The sequence below is a fragment of the Indicator indicator genome, chromosome 23 (genome assembly GCF_027791375.1).
Source record: "Indicator indicator isolate 239-I01 chromosome 23, UM_Iind_1.1, whole genome shotgun sequence".
Taxonomy (NCBI): domain Eukaryota; kingdom Metazoa; phylum Chordata; class Aves; order Piciformes; family Indicatoridae; genus Indicator; species Indicator indicator.
Window position 1 is genome coordinate 11,808,973 of NC_072032.1, and position 15,526 is coordinate 11,824,498.

Here is a 15,526-nt window from a genome sequence, read left to right on the forward strand (position 1 = left end):
TACCCCTAATTCCTGCTTAAGTGGTGGCGCTCACTCGGCTCGCCTGGGAAGCGCGCGCGCGCGCGCGCGTTGGTCAGGGCAAGCGCCCACCCCACCTCGCCCGGGGCAGCAGGGAAAGGCTACGGCGGGAGGGGCCCTGATGCATTATTCATGAAGGGGCGGGCCCGGCGGCTCATCGCTGGGGTTGGCCGGGCGAGTAAGGGGGTGGGCGCTGTGACGAACCTATGACGAATGTTCCGGCACTCTTAAGGGCGTTGCAGCCGGCTTTGCGCCGGTAGTAGGGGGCTGGGGAGGCGGCTGGGGCTTAAGGGGAGCTTGGCTACGGAAATCAGGTCTGTCAGCGGTGTGGGGGTGCCGGCAGCCTGCCTCCGTCCCTGCCAGTGCCAAGCCTGGAAAAGCCCCGCTTTGCCCCTGCGTTACGGTGTAGCGGCGAGGGGGGTAGAGGAGGGGTAGGGTGTTCGGATGGAGGAGCGACCGGGATCAGGCTGTCAGGGGGAGACCGACCTGTTCAGGGGCATTTGTGGTGATCTAGCGGATTACTGTGGGTGAGGCCGTAGACGGGAAGGGCCGCCCTACCGGGGGTCCCGATAGAGTAAGAAAGAAAGGGGTAAAAAAAGCCCTGATAAAAATAAGATTGTTTATTAAAAGGCTCGGATATTTTAAAAAATACGTAGTGGGGGTAAAATACGCAAGGAAGAAGGCTTTATTCTGGAACGAGGCTATTTTTTGATTAGTACGAAGGTTCGGGATAGACGTTTAACCCCCACCCCCGAAGATTATTAATTATCTTTGTCTCTTCAGACTCCCGGGGTGGGGGAGTTCTCCCCTCCGCTGAGCCGGTATTGGGGGAAGCCCCCCCAACCCCCGTTGCCTGGGGAATCACTGCTTTGGGCTCCCATAGAAGGCGATCCCCAGCCCACCGTTGGGTGTGGGAAGCACCAGGTCTTTGCCCTCGCCGGCAGGGACGGCAGCCGCCTCTCATTCCTACTGCCCCTTCTCACCCGCTGTAACCGGCTCCTTTGGCAACGGCGGCCAGTTGCTGCCGCCTTCTCTGTTCCCCTCGGCGGCCGCTGCTGCGCATCATCAAAACATGCAGGATGAGCTGCTTCTGGGGGTGACACAGCAACAGCCAGGCAGCGAGAGGCTGGGCAGCAGCCCTACATCAGGACACCCCCCTCTCGGCCACCCCTCCTCTGACTTTAAACCCAGTCTCAGCCCCCATCAGGATTTAAACAAGCAGCAACCGCAGCAGCAACAGCCGCCGCCTCCTCAGCTGAGCCAGAAGAGGAAAGAGTTTAAGCAGCAGCAGCTCAGCAGCCCAGCCCAGCTCGGCAGCAGCCACCCCCTGAATAACCACCACCCCCCAGACTATCATCACCACCCCCCTCAGCAGCAGCAGCAGTTCAGCCACCCCACTGACAAGTACCAGCAGCAGGAGCACAGGCAACAGAAGCAGCTCCAGCTCCTCAGCGCTCACCCCCTGGAGCCGCCGCGGACGGGGGACTACCCGCACCACCGGCCCGTCAGCCCCGCCGAGCACAAGGGCGGCGCGGACAGGGGGGGTTCAGAGCGGCTCGCCCCTTCCTGCCCGGGGGGATCGGTGTCCGCGGACCCCAATGTGGGGGTGGCCGCCGCCTCCTGCGTGAATCCGCCTCCGTCTCCTCCTCATCTGCAGGCGAGAGCCAAGCTGCCCCCCATGGAGTCCCCCCCGAACAGCCACTTGCTGGGCAGCCCCGGGAACCTACTGCCCGGCGGTCTAGGCTCTGGCTTTAGCAGCCTGCAGAGCCCGGAGATCCCCAGCCCCCATCACCAGAGCGGGGGCGGCTCCTCCTCGGCGGCTTCCCCTCCTCCTCCGCCGCTGCCCGGCTTCGGCACCCCCTGGTCGGTGCAGACCTCGTCGCCGCCTCCGCAGCAGACGCAGCAGCCTCCAGTTTCCAGCGGCGGCGGCGGGCAGATCAGCGCGATGCCACCCCCGAGCCCGGAATCGGAGACCAGCTTCTACCCGGGGATCCCGTCATCGATCAACCCCGCTTTCTTCCAGAGCTTCTCGCCGGTGTCTCCTCACAACCCCTGCGCCGGGCCTTTCAGCAGCCCCTTCTCGGCCGCCGCCCCCCCGCCGCCGCCGCAGATGAATTTACCTCAGCAGCAGCAGCAGCAACAGCAGAACCGGAGATCCCCTGTGAGCCCCCAGCTCCAGCACCAACACCAGGCGGCGGCTGCCGCTGCCGCCTTCCTGCAGCAAAGAAACTCCTACAACCACCACCAGGTACCGGGCTGCGGCGGGAGGGCCCGGCAGCCGCGGCGGGGCGGCAGGGAGCCCGGGCGAACCGGCTCCGGAAGGGAGCCCGGGGCGGGAAGGGGGAGACCGGGGCGACGGGGAGCCCCGGGGCGGGGACGGGGTCGGGAGGAGGACGCAAGAACGTGAGGAGGGGGGACTTCCCTCATTTCGCTAGTCGTAGGGCCCAGGAGGCTTTTCTCTTCCCGGTGCCGGCGCCGGGCGAGGCTGTGCGGCGGTGACAGCCCGGCGAGACCGTGGGGGCAGGGCGGGGCCCGGCTCGGCCGCTGTCGCCCCGCAACGCTCGGCGGACTGGGGGCCGCTGGCAACCGGGCACCTGCACCCTCTGCCCGGCGCGGGGCCAGACTGGAAACGGCCGTAGGGGTCGCGCCGGGAGGCTGTTGGCAGCAGCTCGCCCCGTTCGCGCCCGCTGTCCTCCGGCCGTTCCGAGTGGCAGGTGGTGGGGAGGCCGTTTCGACCGCGTCTCCTTGGCTGTGACCGGCCCTCCTTCGTGCACCGTTGGCTACCCAGTCGTCGTTTCTTTTCGGGGTTAGAGGAGGGAGTAATCGTTCCTTTTCCTGTCAAGGAGTGTCACTGTGGAAATAAGCCACTGGCCTCGCCGCAGGTGCCTGTAGCGAGTGCAGTGTTCCCGGAACAATGAGCCTGACAGGTCCGGCCGGCGCCGCCGGTGTCTCATCTTGGGGAAGCCCCTTCCCCAGTCTCAGGTCTTCCTTCGCATCCCATGGGCGTGTTCGTTTCGATGGACATAGGACACCGAAAGTAGATTCAGAGGGGAAAGCTCTCAACCTGGTTGCCTTTTGGGGGTTTTACCCGAAATTGCTTGGTTTTCTACAGAGAGACAGCGCAGTGTTTTGCGTTACTGTAGTTCTGGTGCCAGTTTTAATTAAGTGACATGATGATCCCGTGTTAAAATGGAAGTTTATCTTTCTTCCTGGAATAAAATACTCGTAAGAGATTGGGGAAGGGCAGACCCGAGTCAATAGTATCTGCTGGTGCTTTATAGTTACATCTTGCTCCAGTCATCCACTCAGTTATGAAAGGCCAAAGTTATATAGGCCTCATCTTAATTTTCTTTCATTGTAGTATTAAATCCAGTCAGTTTTGATATGTAGAGCTGGTTTTGTGAAGGATTTCTGTCAGAAATGGAATTTCACATTGAATGTGTGTGTGTGCAAGAGCTCAACTGGATGCATCACGATTAGAAGCTAGTTGCCCTTAACATGTGTAATAACCTGCTTCAAACAAATTCCAAAGCAATTCTCCAACAGTGAGGTGTACAGGAATTTTCTCTCAGTTACAAGTGGTAGGTAAACAGTGCCATGACAGCATAGCTGGCAATATTAAAGGCTTGTTAACATTTGGCATTATCTCCTAATGCTTGTTTCACAATAGAGTGCCTGCCTCTCCCAAATGTCCAACCAAGTATTCAAGTTTTACAACGTAATTATCTGTAATTATATAGAATAGGGTGTTTTCCTGATTACTTGACAAAAAATAGCTTCAGTAGGGGGTTGGTTTGTTTTGTTAGAATGACAACTTTCTTCAGAAAGTTGTATTTTATCTAATGGATAATGCATTGACATGCCTTAAATTTTTGTTATTAGAACTGCAAGCTGAGGGCTGCTTGCAGCTAAGCTTAAAGCACTGCATTTTGACTCCACAGAAGACCTGAATTTAGAATATCCACACACATGCTGTTTCTGTTTGAGAAAAAGCCTTTCAAAAACCAGTCAGACTTGAGAACACTAAAGATAAACCCTGTTCTTCGCTGTCAGGCTCAGTGGGTCCACCTCTTGGTAGTATGATAACCATTGTAGGTCACTTCTTAGCCCAAGTTGTGGTTTAGGAATGAAAACTTGTCATTCTGTAAAGCATTCCCTCTAGAGACTGCTTACATTTTCATCTTGAGAAATACAGTGCACTTTTTTAAATACAGAAGCACTTTATATACCATGTCTAAATAGGAAACAAAAAATCCTCAAGAAAACCTCCAGGTTCCACCCTGCAGAATTCCACAGATAGTCCCATTCAGAAATATTTGAGCAATGGCTTCAGAATAATGCATTTTAATGTAGAAACACAAGATAACTCCTTCAGACAGATTCTCTCTACAGTAATCAGTGCTCTTTTTGCTCTTACATGGTAGTAGTGAGACAATAATACAATCTGATTTTTGATTTTTAAATTTCTACTCATTGTAGTGAAATAGTACTGCTCACTGAGCAGAAAAAATTGTCACTGGTATAATCATTATCTTAATGATAAATGAAAAAATGAACCTCTGAAATTCTTGTGTTACTTTTATGGAGATGTCACTATATAATAAGTAACATACGATAAAGTGATCTCAGGGATTTTTGTAACATGGTTATACACCTTGGAATTGTTTGACTGCATAGTCTTAAAGAATGCTGCTTATTACTAAAATGATAATCTAGAGTGCTTGTACAAATACTGTGGGCTTTTTTTTGGGGGGGTGGGGGAAGGGATATATAGGGGGATCAGAATTACAGGATTTCTGTGATGCTGTGTTTTCTTCCTGCCTCTGTAATTAACTTACATGTTATCAAGAAAGAGTGGGTTATGGAAATCTTACTTGTTGGTGGGTTGGTTGGTTTGGTGGGTTGGTTGGTTTGGTGGGTTGGTTGGTTTGGTGGGGAGGTGAAGCAGAAAAACTTTGTAAGTGTTTTCAAAATAATATAAATTAATCTTTCTTTTTAGCCTCTCCTGAAGCAGTCACCGTGGAGCAATCAGAGTAGTGGCTGGAGCACAGGAAATATATCCTGGGGAGGAATGCATGGCAGAGACCATCGTAGAACTGGAAACATGGGAATTCCAGGAACTATGAACCAGATCTCTCCTTTGAAGAAGCCCTTTTCTGGTAATGTCATAGCTCCTCCTAAATTTACTCGCTCCACTCCATCACTGACACCAAAATCCTGGATTGAAGATAATGTTTTCCGAACTGACAACAACAGTAATACTCTGCTTCCTTTGCAGGTAAGGATGGTGTGTAACTGCTTTTATGTTATGTTTTTGCTGGATGCTCTGTGATTTAAAACTGTTAAGAAGGAAGATGTGTCATAGAACTGAAATTTGGGTTCACCTCCTGAATTTTGACACCTATGTGACTTTGTCACTTAACGCCAGCCTCAGTAGCCTATTGGTAAAAATCCTGTTTTTCCCATTCTTGCCTATATTCATTTAGTCCTAACATTTCTCGTTAGGAAGACTTCAGTGTTTGGGTTTGGTTTTTTTGTTACCAAAAAAAAAAAAAAAATTGGAGAACTTATTTTAGAAATGATGCGTTTTAAAACAGAAAGCAAATTATTCCATTAATTCTTTATGTTGTATAGTTTTCACTATACCTGTGTCAACTTTCAGTTTTTGTCTTGTGCTAAGCTACTGTATTCCAGCAAAAGTAAAAAAAAAATGCAGAGAAAATAATTGAATTGGAAGATTCTTTATCTCCACATGAGGCTGTTATAGTTGGGTTTTGTTAGATTTCACACAGACTAACCTAATGTTCTATTTGTTGTACCATATTTGAGTTTGTACAGCTGTATTTGCATTAATTAGCAAGCTAATCCTTATGTAGCTGTAATAATGACAAAAGGGTGATCCCCGGAACCAGGTTTCCCACTAGAGTTTCTATTCTTCTTACCATTCTACTATTGCTGGTAGGGTTCCATTTGGCACAGGAGGCCAGGTCCTGACTTTGTCTAGGTGACCTCTGATACTGCAGCGTTCTTGAGGCTAATGGTGACTTTTTTGACATACCTAAATTCTGCTCCAGGTGTATGCATTGGACCTGAAAATTTAAAATAGTATTTGTCTATACTGTAAAGACTCTTCTATTAAGTTTCCTTGCTAACTGTAATATCATCACCAAATCATTTTAGTGTGAGAGGAAAGATGGGGAAAAGAGGTGCCACCTTTGTTTTCAGCTTCATCTGTTAAGAACAGATCACAGAGAGGTAATACTTTGTGGTGGAGAGCTCCAAGAACCGTTGAAAGCAGAGACTGAGATGTTTCCTGCCTAAGGAACAGGGTTAAAAATATTAACACCATCATATGTCGAAACTGCAGTGTCATACACATGGGCGTTCATATGCAGCTAAGCACAGATTGTGAATATATTGACATCCAATACACCTTATGAGTTGCTATGGCTGCTACTTTGAACTTTCAGAAGCTTCTACAATGGTCATCTAATATAGATTAAATCATTTTATGTCTAAACAAAAGTCTTGTGCATTCAAACTATAAATCGTTTCTATGTAAGAGAGTAAAAAAAAAAACACTTGCAATTTAACTTTACAATAAATGACATCAATGTTTCTATTTGGTGATTGTTTGGATTTTTCTGATAAGGTAGTGTCAAGGTGAGAAGGTCGGCAGACTTAATTGTTGTTGGTCTTACCTGTGAACAGCAGAGCCACCAGTTAAATAGACCTATTTGGCTATATATATGCTGCAGGTCTATTTTAAATCTCCTTTACATGTATATATTTATAGTTGCAGAACACAAAAATAATCCTCTTTGACGGGTTGCAGTGTTATCTACTGCTATTGTGGAAACAATAGATGTTTCCGTAAATTACTTTGCTATGCTGAAATCGTGTTCTTATTTTTCAATTATTGTACTGTTTTTATGTGGTTAATTCTTTGTGGTGACTGCTACATTTTGCAAGTCATAATGAAAAAGTTAAATAGAGCTTGGAGCTCGTGCTTCTTTTCATCAGGACTTGTGTTGGCAATTGCAATGCTGTCAAACGCCCATCTTGCTAATTTGTGCTGTGCTTGTCTCCTTCCATAAAAGGCTGAGGTATTTAGATTGAGGATTCTTAAAGATACAGTAGTGATTTCAGAAGATACTAATAGCAGTAATTAAATTTGTGCCATTTGGAAAGTCTGCATATGTAGAAGTTACCTATTTCTTCCAAGCTTCCACAGAGCAAGCGCATCTTAGCATGCGTGTTGGATTCACGCTGCATCATTCACAGTTCTGCGGGACACTTTTCTGCATGGTCACACATCTCTGAGGACAAAGTACCTCTCCTCTGAACTTTAGCTAGCTCAAGCTTAGCAAATGAAAACAGCTTAGAACAGCCAGTGTCCTCATGACTGACTTTCTGTAGATCGTTAATGCTCTGCTACTATTTTCTGAAATGAATATTTCTTGCTAAGTCTGAACAGCATTCAGCCATGTTAGCTGCTCATCCAGTGTCTGTAAAACATGTACACGATGCAAATAAGTCACAGAGGAATCATACAAATTCAAAGCTTCTTCCCTTCAATGAAACTTTACTCTTTGGTGTTTGCATTGGTGGATGGGTCCCCAGTATAGAGCTGACATGAGTTCTGATGAAAATGTTTCTTGCCGTTAAACTAACATACCAGTGACAATGATGCCATGGCAACCAAACCAGTACTTATGTTTGTTACCTGAAGGGACAAATGCAGATTTTCCTGTGTGCTTCGTGATTGTATCTGAAACGTCCTATGAGAAGTTAGATTCACAGTGGCCACATTAGTTACAGCAAAGCTGCTTTTGCTTAGAGCAGTTACAAAGGCCATCTCTCAGGGGGATTTTCCAAAGTTCAGGAGTTTTTGTTTTGAAGTAAATGTAGTTAAACATTGTGACAACCCTGATTTAAACATGAGCAAAATAAGTCAATACCTAAGTTTTTCTTACGTGTCTCTCTGTAAGCAGTTTTTTTTCTTTTCCCTCTATCAGGTTTGTAAGATAAAACAAACATCAATTAAACTTCTTTCACAGACAACATTCTAAGTTCTGCCACACTGCTTGCAGTATTTCAGTACTTCATACAGGGAAGAGATTGGTCCCTTGTACCAGAATCATTAAGGAAAAATTAGAAATCTTGTCAGGTATTCACACCATCTAACTTAAGCATTTAATTGAGGAGCCTGTTTCTCTCTCCTTAGAGAGAATCTAGGCTCCTTACTTAGATAATCTAATTCTTTAGAAGAACATACCTGGCAGCACTGACCTTATACAGCCCCTGGGATTCCAGCTTAGGCACTTAGGTTGTATATCAAGAAGTTAGTCAACATGAATATTCTCTTACTCCCTTCTCTAAAGTTTCTTTTTTTTTTTTTAAAGACTATAGGCTGCAAAGCTAAAAATGTTTCTAACCCAGATACTGTTTTTTTTTTCCTGAAGAAAATCATGCTTCAGGCATTTCTGTGGCCAAAACAGAAGCACAGAAATCGGTGTTATGTACCTTTATTTTTCATTTACATTCCTTGGCTGAGGAAAACCTTAAGCATTTCTAAACTATTTTTTTTTAAATTGCAGTGTCCACTAACTCTGTTTTGATTGCAAGCTTAATGTTTCTTAATATCTTGCAAATAAGCTTACTAAAGCCTATTATAACAGTTTAATAATACAATTCAGTATTATACACCTCAGTATTGAACTATTTTCATACTAGTGAAAGCACTGCATTCTAATGAATATGGGTTTAGTTTCCTTGTCCCTTTTGAGTTGAGGAAATGCACTGCGTGTCCGGGTGTTTTTCACCTTGATCTGTCCTTCCTGTTTGTTCAAATGAACAGTATGTGCAATGTTGTCCTAAAAGCTGAGCTTTATTCTTCTGTGTTTGAACACAGCTATCCATTTGGGGGTTTGTGTGGTAAGGTACCATCTCTCTCAAATCCAGATTTTTCTTTCTCTATTCTTTTTTAAAATGTGCTAAAGGTTTTAAAAGAACCCCAAAATGCTTACAAAGCAAAATGAATTTTGAAAATTGTGCATCACAACAGGTGTTTAGTTTGGGCTATTTGGTTTAAACTGCTGTTATTGTTGCCTCTGTCTTAAAATTCCTTCCATTCAGAGGGTTGACAGTTTTGGTGCAATTTAATAAATGCATCTAAACCAGTTTAAATGTCTAATCCAGGTGGTACACATACTAGTCAATATGACACGAAGAGCAAGTTGCTCAAGTTGAGTTAGTAATGCAGTAGTTAGATTCCCATATAGGTGGTCTGTTTCTTTAGAAGTGCTGAGCATTTGGCAGCTCATACTAGACTTGAAGGCATTGGAAGTATCTAGCTTCTAAGTACTCTTAATCTTCAGACTAGTGTAATTGTCCATGCACTGATTTATAAGCCAGGCTTTACCAGTTTATTTTTACTGAGGCAATACCTGCAGCAGAGGAGTGTCTAAAGGACTCTTAATGTGTTACATTGATTAACTGAGGCTGATTAAATGACATAGAAAACCAGTTATTTGTGTCTGAGGACCATACTGGGGATATGTTTAACTTGAGAAAATTGTCTACTTCCATACTTTAAAATTCAGGATCAAGACCTTTGAATGTTTTGGGGAGATTCACAGATGCACAATTCAGAGGAAACTATTAACAGTTGTAAGGCTTTCCATACAAATGTTTTCATAACTTTTTTATGAATTAAGGATTCTGTCTTACAATTAAACTTGGCTTCAGTTACACAGTTCTTGCTATTAATGCAAGTCAAAATCAGAGTCAGGAAAACAAAATATTTGCAGCTATAATAGCATAGCAATGATGTACACACTAAGCAGCATATCTCATCTGTCTGCCCAAAGCGCAGTTGTTCTCCAAGTTAAAATGAATATGTTCCCACCTAAGATCTGTCCAAAAGTGCATTTACTGTATGGTATGATGCACTGTATAGATATTTGTAGATGGAGGTGGGTGAAGAGGGTTAAAAAAAAGAAGAAAAACCAGACAAACCCAACAAACACTTCAAACAGCTTCCCTTTCAAATGTCTAATTTTTCCTTTAGATATTTTGTTGAAGCTATTCATATCCAAACCTTCTAAATCTGCCTCATAAATCATTCTTGCAAAGCCTTTAATCATCTCCATAATGTGTCTGGTTTGTTTCCAGTTTATGGATGTATGTTCTTGAGCTGAAATACTCAAGTATGGGCATGGTACGTGCTGTTGGGATTTTTTGTTTGGTTTTTTTTTTTGTTTGGTTGTTTTAATGCTTATGTATTTAGGAAGTAGGTGTTTCTTTACCACAGAAGCTTTTCTTGGTGCAGTTTGGCTCAGTTTAGCTATATTACATAGCTGATTGTGTCATTTTAACTACAAAACACTTTTTGTCAAGTTGACCATTCACAGATGTCTACCAGATACTATAGTTCTTCTTTACCACTAATGACACCATGAAAAGTAACCAAGCAATTTCATGTGTCTACTTTAAGCCTTCCTCCTTGCTTTTTTTGTAAAGTGTAGCTGTCATAGACACTTCCCTATTAAGTTTCTCATTTACACTATTTATGGTTTCAACAAGGGGGGCTTATGGTTACAGTATGTAATAAAATGAGAAAGACTTGAAGTTCAGATGCTAGCAAAGGTGATATTTTAGAATATGTAATACACTGATTGTTAGGTTATTACTGCTAACATTAAATCTGAATACTTTTTAAAGGTATTTCAGACACTGAATGTCAAGTCTGTGAATACTTTATTATTGCATCAGCTGTCACACTTTTATTCAGGTCTGTTTTCAGGCTAGAACATTGAACTTGCTTAGACTTTAATTTGGGAAATGATTGTTTTAAAGTGTTTGTCTAATTGAGCTTAAGTAAAATGTGAGTTAATTCAGTAAGGTGAGAGCTACAGAGTCATCTTTGCAGACAGCTAAGACCATACTGACCAGGAGCTTTGACTTCTGTGTCCAGCCCTCATCTGATGGTGCTGCATTTCTTCAGGATATGAAAGGATGTGTAAAGGAGCATATTTCATAGCACATATATTCAGTTCAAAGATTTACTGAATTTACACCTACCTTAGAAGTCTCCTTTTTTAATTCAAGTTGTCCTGAAGATTAGTAAATCACGTGTCCAAAATTCAAAGTTGTTTAACTTCTTATCTATTTCTAGTGTTTCTGGTTAAAGATGAGCAAAATTGTCTTCACTGTTGAAGAGTTTCTGTCCTTTTATTTGCTTTATGTGTAATTGACAACATATAAGCTTTGAGATGTGACTACACTGAGTCTGCAAATGCTCAAACAGGATAGTCTTTGCATAAATTGCATGGATATGTTTAGAAATCCCAAATAAATTATGCCAAGACAAATGATTTGCCCAACAATTTAGTGTTGAAACTTGCTCTTCAGAGAGAGCTGCCCTTCTCCCGTTCTTTCCACATTTAGATGCATGGGGGGAGGACTTCTGAAATGCACACTCTGTATGTTTTGTATGACACTGTCAAAAAGTTGTTCTAGCACTAACTGTACTCTGTGGGTAGAATACTTCATCCCTCTCCTAGATTGTGTAAATTTATAAAAATTCAGAAAGAATTACCATTTTTCTGTAAACTTCCCTGCATAGTCTTAACTCTAAGTTGAGGTGACAATTGCTTGTGTAGCCGTACACCTCTGAATGTGTAGAAGTTACACCAAACCCACATTTTCAGTTCTGCTGTGTATGAATGCAGTCGTGATTTGGATGTTGGAAAGGTGACTTGAGCAGGATCCAAACCTTTGTGCAGTTAAAAAGATGTTAAAAGCTACTCAGAATTTGTAGTGCTTGGGGAAAGCTAACTGCTGGCTCTGAGATAAAAACTCTCATTATGTTGTGACATTCCACAAAGATGTGGACCTTCTGACACAGTAGGAGTTCACTTGCTTAGCACAGGACTGATGAGCCACAGAACTGAGGGAAATGCAGAGTATTTGATGGAAAGTCAGCCTTGATAAAAGGGGCTTTTGGAGTCAGTATGATACAAAACTTGTATTAACATATATGTGTTAATGCCTTCATGCTGCTGCTGATCTTTAGTTTCATTATTTTTCAACATGATTGGCAATCAGTTCTCTTGTAAACCAACTTGGAACTACCCTTAAAACAACATGGAAATACTTCTAATTCCTGGGACTATTACCATGTTGTTTTAAAGGTAGTTCCAGGTTGTTTTAGGAGATAACTGCTTATCAAATAACGTTGAAATAGTGAAAGCAAAGATAGTCTAAGAATTAGGACTATTTCCATGTGCATTGAAAACTCTAAAAGAATCACATTCAGCAGTAGTACTTTTCATGCTTGTCCCAAAGGTCAAGGGAAATCACAGTGGAAATTTTCTTATCAAGTAGAGCATGCTATAGTCAAACTGTCCCCTTTCAAACCATTGTGGATTTTTTTTTTTCCTGTGGCAGAAATTTCTAGAAAATCTGCGTGACCTACATTGTTGGAATACTTTTAAGTTCTGCTTTGAAATTAAAGCTTCATATTTGCATAGATAGCTGTGCTCATTAAAGATCTGTACATATTTGGGGAGCACAAAGCAGTGTTTTAGCATTATAAAGCCTAGTTGCACAAAGGTTTAAAATGAACCTTGTACTCAAAGAATTATCTATTCCTTTTGAGATACTAAAATTTAAGATAATGCTGCTTTATACTCTGTACTTCATCAGTGTGAATTGGAACAGAAGTTAAAAGTTTGAAGCACTTATTATGTATATATTACCCAATTCACAAGTGGATAGTGAGATAGCAGAACCCAGTTTCCATATTTAAATCCTGCTGTATTTTAGTGTATTCACGTCTTTTTATATGTACAGTGCACTCCTATTGCATGTTTCCACAGCCAGAAAAGAAGTAATGCAATTCAAAGAAACCTTTTTTTTTTTTTAAACAGTTATAGGTATGAACTTTCTAATGTGTAAAGAGGATGGGAAAAGTTTATTCTGCTGTAATTGTTCAGCCTGAAGAAAAGGAGGCTCCCGGGAGACCTAGTTAGCAGCCTTCCAGTATTTGAAGGAGGCCTACAAGAAGGATGGAGAGAGGCTGTTTACTAAAGCCTACAGAGACAGGATGAGGGGCAATGGCTTCAAACTAGAGAAGAGCAGATTTAGACTGAATATTAGGAACAGGTTCTTTACTATGAAGGTGGTGGAACACTGGAGCAGGTTGCCCAAGGAGGTGGTTGGGGCCCCATCCCTGGAGATATTCAGGGTGAGGCTTGACAGGGCTCTGGGCAGCCTGATCTAGTTGAGGATGCCCCTGCTCACTGCAGAGGATGTTGGACTAGATGACCTTTGGAGGTCCCTTCCAACCCAGACCATTCTATGATTCCAGCAGCACAAGACCTTTCACTTTGAATACACAGAACATGCAAAACAGAATGATGCAAGGTTGAAGTTACAATCATTGCACCATGTCAGCCCGTGGAGCTGTTTACAAATGAATCACAGACACGTTACATGTTTTGCTTTCCAATTTCTCTGTAACCTCTGTAAGATCCACAGCCAAGTGGGCTGTTTTTAGGAATTAAGCACGATGGAGCTCACCCTTACAGGCTTCTGCTTCTCAGAGCAAAATTAAGCTTACAGTAATGACCATTTATCAGATAGTCAGGTGTTAGCTCAACATACATATATAGCAACAACCAAAAAAAAAAATCTTACTTAATGATTCTGCAACAAACTGTCACACATACTGTTCAGTCCAGTTTTTACCATTACTAGTTCTTTTCCCCTGTCAGCTACAGAGGTAGCAAGGTGTGTTTTCTGTTTATTCAGCACTGGTTTTTGCAAGAGCACTTACTCCCTACCAAGTACTTAACTTCAGCTGAATTTAAGACATCATTAAAAATCCTGATGAATGATCTTCTGAATGCTAGGGGACAGAAGGGAACAGATTCAGCTTTGTTACTGCTTACACCTTCTATAGAAAGCAAGTTTGCTGTTGTAAGCAGGTTCTTTTCATTCTGCGGTTGAGAAATACACCTGCAAGGGCATGGAAGCAGATTAGTCACTGTAGTTTTGCTCTGCTTCTCAGGACAGCAAGTGAACTGAATGGAAGCCAACCAGTCCCAAAATAAGGCTTGCTGTGTGCTAAAATAGTACTGGTGACTTGTTGGCACTCAAACCTAGTTGGAGGTCGCCTCAGGAAGTGTCAGTGGCATTTGCTCCGGGACAGAGAGGAGACAAGAGAAACCTATTTTAATTTATCATTTAAATTATCTTAGAAAATAAATTTTCCAATCAAATGAACATAGCAGATTGCTTACCCAACATGAAGCCATTGCTCTTTGTAGTTGTGTGAGGTGGAGAGAGCTGGAAAAAATGCTTCTCCTTCTTCATCCTGATGTATTGTTGGTTAAACTTTCTAATAAAGACTAAATTCTAGTTTCATTATGCCTTGTTTTGCAGAACTGTTAGTAAGTCACAAACCTTGACTCACAGAAAACCTCTGTTTCAGAGATTGCTTTTTCACTTCCCAAACACGATGAATACCTGCTTGCTGAGGGACATAGTTTGAAATTATTCTATGTTCTGCTGAACTGTCACGGAGAGTCAGTGAGTGTGGGTCAGATACTGCTGGCTCATGTTCAGCTGGCTGTCAAGCAATACTCCCAAGTCCTTTTCCATCAGACACCTTTCCAGCCACATTTCCCCAAGCCTGTAGCATTGGATGGGATTGTATAAGATGCAGCACTTGGCTTTGTTGAAATTCATACTGTTGGCCTCAGCCCATCAACCCAGTCTCTCTAGATACCTGTGTAGAGCCTTCTTACCCTCCAGCAGATCAACATTCCCACTCCATTTGGAGTCATTGCACATTTAACCAAGGATGCCTTTGATCGCCTTGTCCAGATCAGCAATAAAGATGCTATACTACTGGCTGTGACACTGAGCCCTGGAGAGCACCACTAGTGACTGGCCACCAACTGAATTTAACTCCATTCACTGCTGCTTTTTGGGTCCAGCCATCCAACCAGTTCTTTACTCAACAAAATGTGTGCCCATCCAAGCCATGAGCAGCCATTTTCTCCAGGAGAATAGTATAGGAAAGAGTGTCAAAAGCTTTGCTAAAGGCTAGGTAGACAACACCCACAGCCTTTCTCTCATCCACTAAGAAGGTCACCTTGTCTTAGAAGATCAGGTTAGTCAGGACTTGCCTTTCATAAACCCATGCTGATTGGGAAAGATCACTTGGTTGTCCTGTATGTGTGATGATCAAGATGATCTATGCCATAACCTTCCCAAGCATTAATGTTACTGACAAGACTGTAGTTCCCTGGATCCTTCTTCTGGTCCTTCTTCTAGATGAGCATTACATTTGCCAGTCTCCAGTCAGCTGTGCCTTCACCAGTTAGGACTGCTGTAAATGCTGGAAAATGATGGAAAGTGGCTTGTTCAGCAGTTCTGGCTCCCTCAGTACCCTTGTGTGGATATACCCTACTCTGCTGAGTTAATACAGTGCAAT

General features: G+C 43.4%; 1 protein-coding gene across 4 annotated transcripts in view; it reads left to right on the top strand.

Moving 5' to 3' along the window:
• Positions 1 to 1,090: 1,090 nt before the first annotated feature.
• The window catches only part of CPEB2 (cytoplasmic polyadenylation element binding protein 2), a 45,464-nt gene continuing 31,028 nt past the window's right edge, over positions 1,091 to 15,526 (top strand). For 2 of the 4 annotated variants that reach the window (XM_054391524.1, XM_054391525.1), the window contains exons 1-2: positions 1,697 to 2,266; positions 5,018 to 5,305. In XM_054391524.1, coding sequence (XP_054247499.1) covers positions 1,697 to 2,266; positions 5,018 to 5,305 — 858 coding nt within the window. Of the gene's footprint in view, positions 2,267 to 5,017; positions 5,306 to 15,526 lie in introns of all 4 variants that reach the window. The other 2 variants (XM_054391522.1, XM_054391523.1) reach the window with 2 other exon arrangements.